General features: G+C 33.9%; 2 protein-coding genes and 1 long non-coding RNA gene across 4 annotated transcripts in view; 2 read left to right on the top strand and 1 right to left on the bottom strand.

The window, feature by feature from the left end:
- LOC138123103 (uncharacterized) overlaps window positions 1-11,707 on the bottom strand; it is a 211,576-nt gene that overhangs the window by 104,778 nt on the left and 95,091 nt on the right. The gene's annotated exons all lie outside the window — the stretch shown is intronic.
- On the top strand, window positions 53-1,530 carry LOC138123052 (brachyurin-like). The gene is made up of 6 exons (XM_069037567.1): window positions 53-291; window positions 339-492; window positions 547-710; window positions 762-848; window positions 907-1,052; window positions 1,103-1,530. The coding sequence occupies exons 1-6, from the start codon at window positions 195-197 to the stop codon at window positions 1,262-1,264; spliced, it is 810 nt and encodes a 269-aa protein (XP_068893668.1). The 5' UTR covers window positions 53-194; the 3' UTR covers window positions 1,265-1,530.
- Window positions 5,342-6,559, top strand: LOC138124591 (brachyurin-like). The gene is made up of 6 exons (XM_069039681.1): window positions 5,342-5,500; window positions 5,554-5,704; window positions 5,765-5,925; window positions 5,986-6,072; window positions 6,138-6,283; window positions 6,334-6,559. Exons 1-6 carry the CDS (start codon window positions 5,404-5,406, stop codon window positions 6,493-6,495), a joined length of 804 nt encoding a protein of 267 aa, XP_068895782.1. The 5' UTR covers window positions 5,342-5,403; the 3' UTR covers window positions 6,496-6,559.

Below are 11,707 nucleotides of genomic sequence, written 5' to 3'. Positions count from 1 at the left end.
TGTTGTAACGGCAATTTTTATAGCAAACTTTGATTTTGAGAATCTGCTTTAGGAAAATATTTTGTTTGAGATAACTGTAAAGTACTATTCTTTTATCCAAGTTATCTTTTATCACTTAAGTGTAATTCACTTATTCAATCCTTTCAATCAAACTTTAAGACACCAACAGCAAACAATATTCATCAGTACTCAAGATGAAACACATCGGTGTCATTGGCTTTTGCTTTGCTTTAGTATGGGCTACGCCCTTGCAGAAAGTTCAGTCCAAAACAGTACCTCTCAAAAACATTGGTATGTAGGTTTTTCTTTGGTATACTTTTAAACAGAACATAATTTAGGGCCTAGAATTATCAACGGTGAAGAAGCTGCATTAGGTCAAATTCCCTGGCAAGCAGGTCTATACTTTCTAGGAAACAACATCACCTATTGGTTTTGTGGTGGTAGCGTGATAAGCGAAGAATGGATTCTCACCGCTGCACATTGTCTTGTTGAGTAAGTGTACGTGTGCACGTAGATATATTGACATTACTTAATTAGAATTTAAAGAGTTCAAGAAGGATATGCCTTTACGGGACTAGTGGATTTAAATAATCTAGACGTTGGTGTATCGACAGATGCATCATATTTTGTATTGCATCCAAATTATAACGCTACCACACTTGATAATGATATTGGTCTTGTTAAAATCAAAGTACCACTCAAGTTTGATGGTACGTAGAGATTTCTTCCAATCATACCACTAATTATAACGTGTTATTTAGAAAACCAAGCCCCGATAGCTCTATCAGAAGATTTTCTCGAAGATGGAACTGATGTTACTCTTAGCGGATGGGGTGTGCTAAATGATGGTAAATCAGTATATTGTTTTAAAAAGTAAGTAATTAACTACTTTTATTTCAATTTGAGAGGGTGATACTGAAACTGCCAATTTGAACTATGTTAACTTGGTGGTCATTTCAAATAATGAATGTAACGAATACTACGGGGATTTTGTTACGGATAACATGGTGTGTGCCTCATCAGGAACTAGTACCGTAAAGGGACCTTGCAATGCAAGTACTTAAAATATATTTTAATATGTGCTACAGTCGTTGTATTTAAGGGGGACAATGGTGGTCCAGTAGTAATTAATGCTACCACAAATCCAGTACTCGTTGCAATTGTTAGTTTTATCAGTGATCAAGGTTGTGAATCCAATCTTCCTTCGGGGTACATAAGAACAGCTTCTTACAGAGACTGGATACGAGAAGAAACTGGTGTATAGGAGAAGTAAATAAATTCAGTTGCCGTCCGTTAGGATATACAGGGTCATTATAAATGATTGTAGTCCAAGTTGGCGTAAAAACTGAATCTAAAATTTATGGTTGCCGCTCCATATAAAAAATGATGAATAAGTGTATACACACTGTTCACACACATGAGTAAACTTGGTTGAAAACAACTCAATATATTTAGATTCAATCGTTAATTTAGAAAGAAAGAAATAAAATTCTCATTACCGCACTTTTCACCTAAAAAATTAACTGACAACGACAAAAATTGAGAGTTCACAGTGAGGCGGCAAAAATTTCAAAACATGGGCATGGCTTCCACTACAATAATTTATAATGACCCTGTACAAGGACAGTATATTACAGAGACTGGATCAACGCCAATTCTGGAATATAAATAACAACGAGATATCTTTTTACAAACATAGTTATAACAAATAAAATTATGCTTTTGGGAAAAAAATGTTATTATATGTACTATGCCGGTCAAAAAATTTTGGCCGTCATTGTCTGTCAATTCAAAAAAAAAAAAAAATGTAATCCGTACTTTATTGTCATCATGATTACTGTCTTGATTATGAACGTTATTTTTTGGGTGGTAAATTTTAAAACTCAACATTATTTTGTCATTTCTACTACACAGAACGTTTACCTCAGGTTATCTATGTAACATACTCGTACGATTGCTCTAATTTTGTTCATTCATGTCATATTTTTGGAATATCTGAGCTTCAAACAGTTTAAATTGATTGTCAAAATGACAAGAATCGAAAATGGGGTTACGATTCCTAAAGGTTTATTTACACTTTACTTGAATGTCAAGAAAGTGACGGCCAAAATTTTTTGGCCGCCATAGTATAATCTGTTTCAAAATCAAAAATCCACCAACACTGCATTTTACCTCGAAAATACATCCGACAACGTCGCCAACTTTTGTTTTTAGTGTATTTGCAAGTGTCAGAAAAAAGCGGGGTTATGAAAGGAAACTGTTGACAGTTGTTTTGGTCGTAGTTCATTGTGTTTTTTAAATTCTTCGAAGCACGTAATGAGCGCTCGTTTCAATTTAGCGGTTAAAAGATTCCTCGTTTTTCGAGCCATTTTTGTAATTCGATATTTGTGACAAACGAAAGTCAAATTTTGGCGGGATGTTGTGTTCAAACTTATTCTAGAGATTTCTTTTTTCTGCCAACATAATTCAACAGGTGGTGGATTTTTGATTTTGAATCAGATTATATTGAAACGTTTCGACTTCCTTGACTTTTCCTAGATGAAACTTTCCTCCCTCATTTGGTGTATTGTTGGTTGCCGCATTCCCTCGGATGTAATTTTTGCGGAAAAATACGAAACAAAAATAATGAGAAAAGAAATACAGGGTGATTTACGAGGAATAATGAGCCCGACGGAATAGAAAATGCAACCCGCAATTCATCAGGAGAAAAACCCGGACATTTACCGTTTCGATGTCCGGCTTTTTGTTGCAATGTATTGTGGGTTGCATTTTCTATTCCGTCGGGCTCATTATTCCTCGTAAATCACCCTGTATTTATGGATCCTACGTTGTGTTTTATTATTCATTTTGTTTAATTAGGTTCTAACGAGAGGCCGTACCTTCGGAAGGTTTTTCATTAAATGGAATTAAAACGATTGAGCACACTTCACTTAAATTTTATTTAACAAATACCTAATCGTGTATGGTAGTGTTTGGTCCCAACAAATGGTAGAAATAAATAAATGAATTTAATAACAGAAGTTGGTGGAAATTTGACCCAATGAAATTTGACTCGTGGCCCATGAATTGAGATCTGACTCATGAATAAATGTGTAACCTGGGCTTGAAACGCTGTTACGTAAGAGTCATGTCATGCAGCTAAATTCCGTTGATCTGCTACTTCTAAAAATTGTTCTACATTGGTTTGATTCTCCAAAACTGTTCTAATTAATAATTAATTCCTAATTTTCATACTCTCTCTCGCACTCACACCTCTGATTTCTACGACTACCTGGCTTTACCGTTATCCTGTTGTCTCTGTTTTCTACCGATTCCCTTTCTACTTTGCTTTGTTACTTTTCTAACCAAAAGTGCAAACGATTCTAGCTATTTTCTACGATTAAGCGCTCTGTTTAATTACAAATATGCCACAAATTTGAGAATGCTAAAAAAGTAAATTAACCTGATGAACATTGATTTGGTGGTTCTCTCAATTTGAAACCTGCTAATATCAAATTCATTAATTCAATTATCCCCTGATTTTAACTGGACTCCCCAAATTGTCGAACGAGTAAATTTTGCAATGTTTCTTTTCCCATGAAAACTTATGTTTTTGTTGTGTTCGGACCGGGAGCGTACCTGCATTTTCAAAGAAAGGTTGGCAGATTTCACTTGAGGAATGTGGTACCACTCTTGCCGACAAAGCAACAATAAAATTTACAACTGACCAGCATTTACGTCGCAAAAGAACGGTATTTAAAATATTTCGCTGAAATTATTTTAAAATTAAAATTCTTAATTTATCGAACCTATTCGGACGGTTACAGTATTCACACCTTTAAAAGTGGTCCTTCACTCTCCAGCAATGTTTAGTTAATATCAGTTTTAATGCTTCCTTGTTTCCTCTTAAAATGAGTAAATATTTTGGCTTAATTATTTCGGAAGGGTATTTGGTGGGCAATTAAACCCGTAAGTTGCTAATGGTTGAAAAGAATACCTAAAAGACACAATTTCAAGCCAAAACTTTTGGAATCACACCTAACTTGTCTATTTGAGACATGGGGTCAGGCTGATATGATCGTTAAAAAATGTAATTTACACTTTCAAGTATTTAAAAGAATAAAGGAAATGGTGTGGATCAAAAAACCTTCTCTGGCGCTAATAGAGTGTGTTCCCGGCTAGGTGAAACGACTCTTGTAAAAGATAAAAAATTCTCATTTTAAATTTTCATTTTCATTAGCCCTGCTTGGCTAATTTCTAGGAAAATTTTAGTTTTGAAATATCAAGTATGCCTTGGAATTAAAAAAAAAACAAAAACCTATCTTTCTGTAGAGTAAAGTGCCTTTTATGTGACAGATACGACAAAAAGTTATTGAGAAAAGTTGCTTTAAATCAAAATCTTAGGTCTGTATAATTTTGATTTGCGAAAAAACATTAAAAAAATGAAAAATCAGTACTTGTTACATAAATTACTATTATTTCACAATTTGGAGAACTGTATTTTCCATTTTAGTTACCATTAGTTTACACATGACCAAATTTTGCTTAGCTTAGGTACTTGAGAAATAAAGAAAATACAAAATCAATTTCTGCTCAATTATCTAGCAGTGCTCCTTTACCACTTTGATTGTGTATCTAATCATTTTATGAAAATAATGTTAAATATGCACATTACAACATGGTGACGCTTTTGACTCTTACCTGATTACTTAAGTTCGTATAAGACACTTAATGCTAATAATTTACAAAGACGATAATGTTGCCAGAAATTATGCATGCAATTACAACACTCGCTGCGCTGTGTGTGTTAACTCCCCCCTTAAAAAAATAGTGCTTTATACACATGTTGCATAAATACGTATTTTAACTCTCCTGTTTGATATACGTATTAGTTTTGTTTTCCGTTATTATTTAAGCTTGTAGTCTTAATAAATGTGATAAAATTAAGTTAACTTAAATCAAAGTACTTAATTAAGATTACTTTGGAATAGTAATATTTTACGTAAAGGGAACTTTCAAAACGTGTGTCCGCATTTACAGAAATTTTCAAAATACAGTTAGATAACGACTTCTTTTGTTATAACTGCAAAGTCTGTGATAGATGAGTTAAAAAATATCATATTTGAATTATCTAATTTTTTTCATATCTGCGGACCGATTGTAATACATAAACTCTTCTAAAGCTCCAACAAAACTTTGAAATAACAGTTTTAAAATTTGATTTATGACGTGGATAATCTTCGAGTACCAAAATGAATTTGCTGATATTTAAGAATTGGATTAGGAAAGTTTCTGTCCGAGATAAACATGAAACATTGTTGCTGTGGACAAGTTGTTTTATCGTATGATCATAATTCAGTAATCAACCACTTCCAACCAAAGTATAAAACATCAACAGCATCCAAATATTTCTCAGTAGTCATAATGAAGTACTTTGGCGTTATTTGTCTTTGCTTTTCACTGGTATGGGCCACACCCCTCCAGAAAAGCCGATCCAAAGCAGTACCTCTCAAGAATATTGGTATGTTTGGTAGTTATTTTTTGTCCTAAGCATTTTAAGGAAGTATATTTTAGGTCCTAGAATAATCAATGGTGAAGAAGCAGGTTTAGGTCAAATCCCTTGGCAAGCAGCTGTGCACTTTTCAGGTCAAGGCTTCGCCTGGTTTTGCGGTGGCAGCATAATAAGCGAAGAATGGATTCTCACCGCTGGACATTGTGTTAACGGGTAATAACACATGCAGGGTGGGTTTAAAAACTTTTAATAACTCTTCGTTACAAATTTAAGAGCTGAACAAGCAACTGTCCTCACAGGACTAGTAGATCTAGATGGAGATGTCGGTGTGACGTCAGACAAAGGTGACTTTGTGTTACATGAAGGTTTCAATGCCGAGACCCTTGACAACGACATTGGTCTTGTGAAACTGAAAGTACCACTTGAGTTGAACGGTAATAGAAAATTCATTCTTCTGTAACAATCATTCCATGAACTATGAGTTGTTCCTACAGAAAACCAAGCCCCCATAGCCCTTTCAGGGGACTTCCTGGAAGACGGTGTTAACGTTACAGTAAGTGGATGGGGAGTAACAAGTGATGGTAATTTAAAACGATTTTTTGCGCAAACATACTCTTATTATCAAATATATTTTTCTCAATTTAAGCGAGCGGTACCGTCACCCAATTTTTGAATTATGTCGGCGTGATGATCATCACAAACGACGAGTGTAACGAATATTACGCAGGTTCTGTCCCGGATCAAATGGTGTGTGCGAAATCAGCATCTGATACGGTGAAGAGTCCTTGCAACGTAAGTTCTTAAAGAAGATTTTAATTTGAACTACAGTTGCTGCATTTTAGGGGGACAGTGGGGGTCCAGTTGTGATTAATGCAGAGGACGAGCCTGTCCATGTTGCAATTGTCAGTTTTGTTAGTGATCAAGGTTGTGAAGTAGGTATTCCCTCTGGATATGTAAGAACAGCAGCTTACAGAAAGTGGATACAAGAAAACACTGGTGTTTGATTTAGAACAAAATAAATAAATAAATGTGAAATGTAGAAAATAAACTTTAGTTGGAATTTGTAAATTTTGGTTCAAATCAAAAAACTTTTGACAAAAATATATAATCTGAAAAGGGTCCAAATTGGCCATTGAACTTATGATATCAAAATAGAACAGATTCATCATGATTTTAATCTCTTAATATTAAATGGAAAAAATGACAGCTCAGTCTTTATACCTAATCTTGAAAGATGAATACTTGAGATAGCCAGAGTCAAGCAGATTCAGAATGATGAGAATTATTTATTTAATTTGTATAGCTCTTATTTAATAGGGACAGAGTAGAAAAAACTAAAAATTTGCCCTTAGAAAAAATGTTTATCTAGAGTAGAGAGAGGCGTCCGTTAGCAGTTTGAAAAACTAGAAGAGCTATCTGAGAGTTTTGCGAGTTCTTGACAACTCAATGGATCAACGTTTGAGATTACCTTAAATAATTTGTTTCTATAATTGATTCAAAAAATTGATATTCACGCATAGTTATCCATGCGTGAAGTAGGTCATTTTCTTACGTGTATTTTTTTTACATTGTTAGTACGATAGTAACTATAGAAACAATACATAACAGTGTGTGAAATGCGATTTCACTCACATACAGAGTGATCAACAAGAATCCAAATCAGAGCTAGCGTTGCAAATTATCGGTCACGTCGTAGCAAAATCATATGCACATAAGCGGTCAAAACATGGGCGTAGACAATTTATGGTCTTAAACGCTACTTAATAAAAAATGATACCTTATGAATTTTAGACGTTGGAATTATAATTGTGCATTTTATTATTATTATAAGATAAGGGAAACAATTTATAAGATTAACAAGAGCAACATTTTACATTTGTAAGAGTAAGTAAATTATCATCTTTATTGCCAAACGCGACGCCACTGGTACGGAGATGCTTCGTTGAAATGTCACATTTCAAAATTCAAGGTTGTTGTTGTTGACAATTTAAGTGATTTAACCTAGAAAACAAATCTTCGATTTCGGCAAAGTTTACAGACGTTTATTGAAGTTGTAAGCAATAATTATCCCAGAATAAGTTGTAAAATGGGTTTTACCATTAAAGAGAAGGCATTTTTATTAGATTATTTTCAAAAGAGGGTGAAACAAGAAAATGAAGACTGGCCTTACTTTGAACCCCCTTACACTGAAGAATTTCAAGCCAGATGTCCGAACCTGATGGTATTGGTTATCAACAAGTTTATCAATGTCTTAAAATTACAGTGCCTAATTTTAGCAAATCATAATTCATCATTAAGAAGAAGTCAGGTCAGTCCTTAGTTCAAATTTTAGAAATGTTCAACAAATTATTAAGGAACATCCCTCAACTTCCATAAGGCGTTTAAGACAACAAGTTAAATTGTATTATGGCACTTATCAGAAAATTTTTAAGAAGGATATTAATTTGTTTCCCTTTGTGTGTTGCAAAAAATAAAACCCACACATTACCCTAAACAAATTGACAGCTTCATAAGGGTTTTTGAAATTATGAGAGGCGAGTTTGATTCTGTCTGAACCACAATGGAGAACATTTTGAGCAGTTTTTGTGAAAACTTATTTTTTGACCTTGGAGTAATTTATAGTTATTTAAACATTAAGGGAGGTAACTAATATTTACCTGTCGAGGACAAGTTTGCCCCCGAGCGATAGCGAGGGGTAGCAATAGAGTCCGAGACTGGTTAAATTAGTTACCTCCCGAATTGTTTATAATATTTTTTCCACTCTCAAAGTTATTTTGAACTGCATACTTTCTTTTTGATGAATTTATTTGAAATATTTGAATAAAATATTAGCATGTCTGTTGCCGGTTGCTACGACTTTCATCACACAAAACGTCAATATTAAAAGCGTCGTGTCAAAAGTTTGTAAAATGAATTTGAACAAAATTAAAAGAGAAATGGAAGTTGCTGAGGCTGCAAACGCTTCATGTTCCTTCCCCCTGCCACAGAAATCGAATAAACGTTACCATAAGGCATATTAGTGTTTTGTTTGGTTTAATTTTTGTCACTTATTTCCCCGAGGGAGGTAAGTGGTTACTTACATCCCGTCGTTAATAGTAACCAACGGTAGGTCAAAAAAGTTGTACCTACATCCACCAAATCAATGTCATAACAACGTACTTACCATGTAGAGAGTGGAAAAAATGTTTTAAACACTGCTAGAAAAGATACGAGTAAGTTCTCAATTACCCAAAAATTAGAGAACAATAACTTTTGCCCTTTTCTTACAGAAAACAACAAAACAAAGAATTGTGAAAAATAATTATTTTTAAAATGTTGTAACTAAAGATTGTGCCTTATGAAGGAATTTTGTGTAACTGTGTGTTTTTTCCTTTATCAATAAAAAATAATAATTAATTATAACTTTCTTTTAAATCTATTATTAATGAATTACAAAAAATTTATAAAGGCAATTAATAATAGAATAGATTTTTGAGAGGTAGGCAACCAAAAAAGGAGTGTGCACAGCAAGCAAATAAAAGCGGCTGATCCATGATAGAAATACGTTTCGATAAAACAAAAGATGAGGTAGCACTCTTGATTTGGTTTCTTGTTGATCACTCTGTATATACCATTCACGATGTTTTGGCATAAGGGGAGGCTATGATTTCATTTTTTAACGTTGGATACATGTTTGATTTCTGTCATCTCTGCTGTCATTAAAGTGCCTAACAATCGGACCTATCAAAATGAACGTAACATGTTGCCGAATCTACCGTAATCACAATTTATTAAGCGACTTTAAAACGTATTGATGGTGTTTGTATTAGACTGCAGAACATATTTTCAGTAAGTTACAATGAAGTCAAGTTCTTTTTGTGTATAAATTGAATCGTAGGTGAGTACAAGATAAATATGTAGCACGGATAGTGAAGGAAGAAACAACGACCCAATTGAAATAGCACAGGGGTTTTGTAAGACCTATTATAACTTCGCGATAGAGTTGTGAATTTATGGCTTGAGTCTATTTTGAAATGTACTCCTGAAATTTGCCAACATTTTTGTAAATATTGTGAAGAACTTATTTCGGAAGATTGGGCAAAGTTAATGAAAAATCTTTCATTTGAAAACGTTCTTCCCTTATTAATTTCATTAGGAGAATCTGACTCGGAATTTGATTGGGATTTTGATGCAGGTAATGAAGATTCAGAATTTTCTAATGAAATTATGGAAGTTGAATAGTTTTGTTCTTTTTTGTCATGGACGATGGGTTTGTAAATATTTTGCAGAAAGATTCGAATAAAGTAAGGCTTAATAAGAAGGTACAAGATTTCATACAATCTAATTCTAGGAATGTTTTGGTTAAAATGAAAAATTCATTGAGAAGTTACTACTAACTGGTTGGTTAAGACACTGTATAGGTGGGTTATCTAAGTGGTGCATAAATTAACAGGAGCCACTTCGTTTTTCGGTCCCGATCCCTACTATTCTGTAGTTTGTTCAAGTCAGTTTCCTGTTTTGTTAAATTGGATTAAAAATGTGTGAGTAGTGTTCTATTACAAACTAGTAAAACTGACAACAATGCACTAGACAATGACGCAGTTTTAACCTCAAACATAGAAAAACATAACCTAATTCAACAGACAGCTTTACTGCCAACTTAAATGCAGTTTTTCCATAGCCTCCCCTTATGCCAAAACATCGTGAATGGCATATAACTGTTTCTGTTTTTCACTTGACGCATTGTTTTTATTAGTTACCCAGCAACATGGTCACTGATTGATATACGTCAGATTTCCTTCAAAAATTTGAATTTTAAAATTAACTTTTGAAAGCAATTATAGACAAAATATTCTTTATATTTCGTGCGTGAAGATGTTTTTTGTGCATTCAAATGCTTTTACTGCCTCGACCTGCGTCTCGGCTTAAAAAACACAACAAAAAACACTCTCTTCACGCGCTTAATATAAAAATAACTATTTTTCGGCCCCCCGTCTAGAAACACTGATTTTCCATTCGTCTAAATCGTCTGGAAGCTAGGATTTCCCTGCCTAGCCAAGAAAATCGAAACAGGAATTTTAAATGAAAAATTTTAGGTTGGCAGCACAAAATGTCAATGTCATGTGGAATTTTTGTACAATTTTTTAAGTGTAAAATATTGATGTTGGGCAAATTTGTATCCTTTATCTCAAGCTGTACATTGTCTATGTTTAGCAGTAGAGGCCGAGAGGGTATCAAGCGACGTATTAGTAATAAAATAACAGAGAGGACGACGACGGTTTTGAATATTTGAAGAATTGATTGACTTTGGTCGTGACTGTCGCTTCTTGGATCCTGTTGTTTCATGTTGTCAATGAAAGAAAAGTAAATTCCGCAGCCGGTAATTTTTTAACAAAAATTATTATATTTTGCTTTAAATAAATTGTCGGTCGAAAATTTTTTGTGTATTACAGAGCTAGAAAACGTTTTGCAAGTGCTCGCTCTAGTGCCGCCTCGACTGGCGCCTCTGCTCCACAAACAGTGCTTGCACTTGCAAAATAGCATTTTCTAGTCTTGTGATACAAATAACTATATCTGGCTTGCAAATTGAACTGAATATTGATCTGTCGTAATCTGTAATGAAGTTGAAACAGTTTATATTAATAAACGAGCGGCATCTGGACGTCGCCAAGCAGAAGGTTTGACATTATTGAACATTGTGATAATCCAGTCTACGAATTCTCGTCTTTGACGAGAATGCTAATTTGCGCTTCCTAATTTTACAGTTTAAATGCGCGCCATGATTATTTTATGAGCGCTAGACGAAAACGATGTACGAGTACATTAGAAATGTAGAGCTTACCGAGGTACACAACAGTCTTTGGGAAACAATTTCTTCGATACTATTTACCCTACGTCGAATTATTTTATATATTCATCAACAAGACTGTGAGACGAAAATTGTGACACCACATTTTATAATTGCGATGCTTAGTTTAACAGCTGTGAGCGTAGTATACCCCTACATAATGATAGTTGACGTCAAAAATTAATTTGGAAAAACTTTCGTTTGCAGTAAATAAAAATTAAGAAAACAAGAAAAATGTTTACAATTAATCTGGGAACCACAGTTTTCGTGAAATAATTTAAAAATATTTCGAGTTTGAGTGTTATCTTGCCCAAATAAGATGACAGATAAAATCCGCACACTCCCCACATTCTTCAACCAATGAAAAGCCTCGATTATTTCGATAATAT

The sequence above is a fragment of the Tenebrio molitor genome, chromosome 2 (genome assembly GCF_963966145.1).
Source record: "Tenebrio molitor chromosome 2, icTenMoli1.1, whole genome shotgun sequence".
Lineage (NCBI taxonomy): Eukaryota > Metazoa > Arthropoda > Insecta > Coleoptera > Tenebrionidae > Tenebrio > Tenebrio molitor.
Note: the sequence above shows the minus strand (reverse complement) of the source record. Positions and strands in the feature narration are given on the sequence as shown.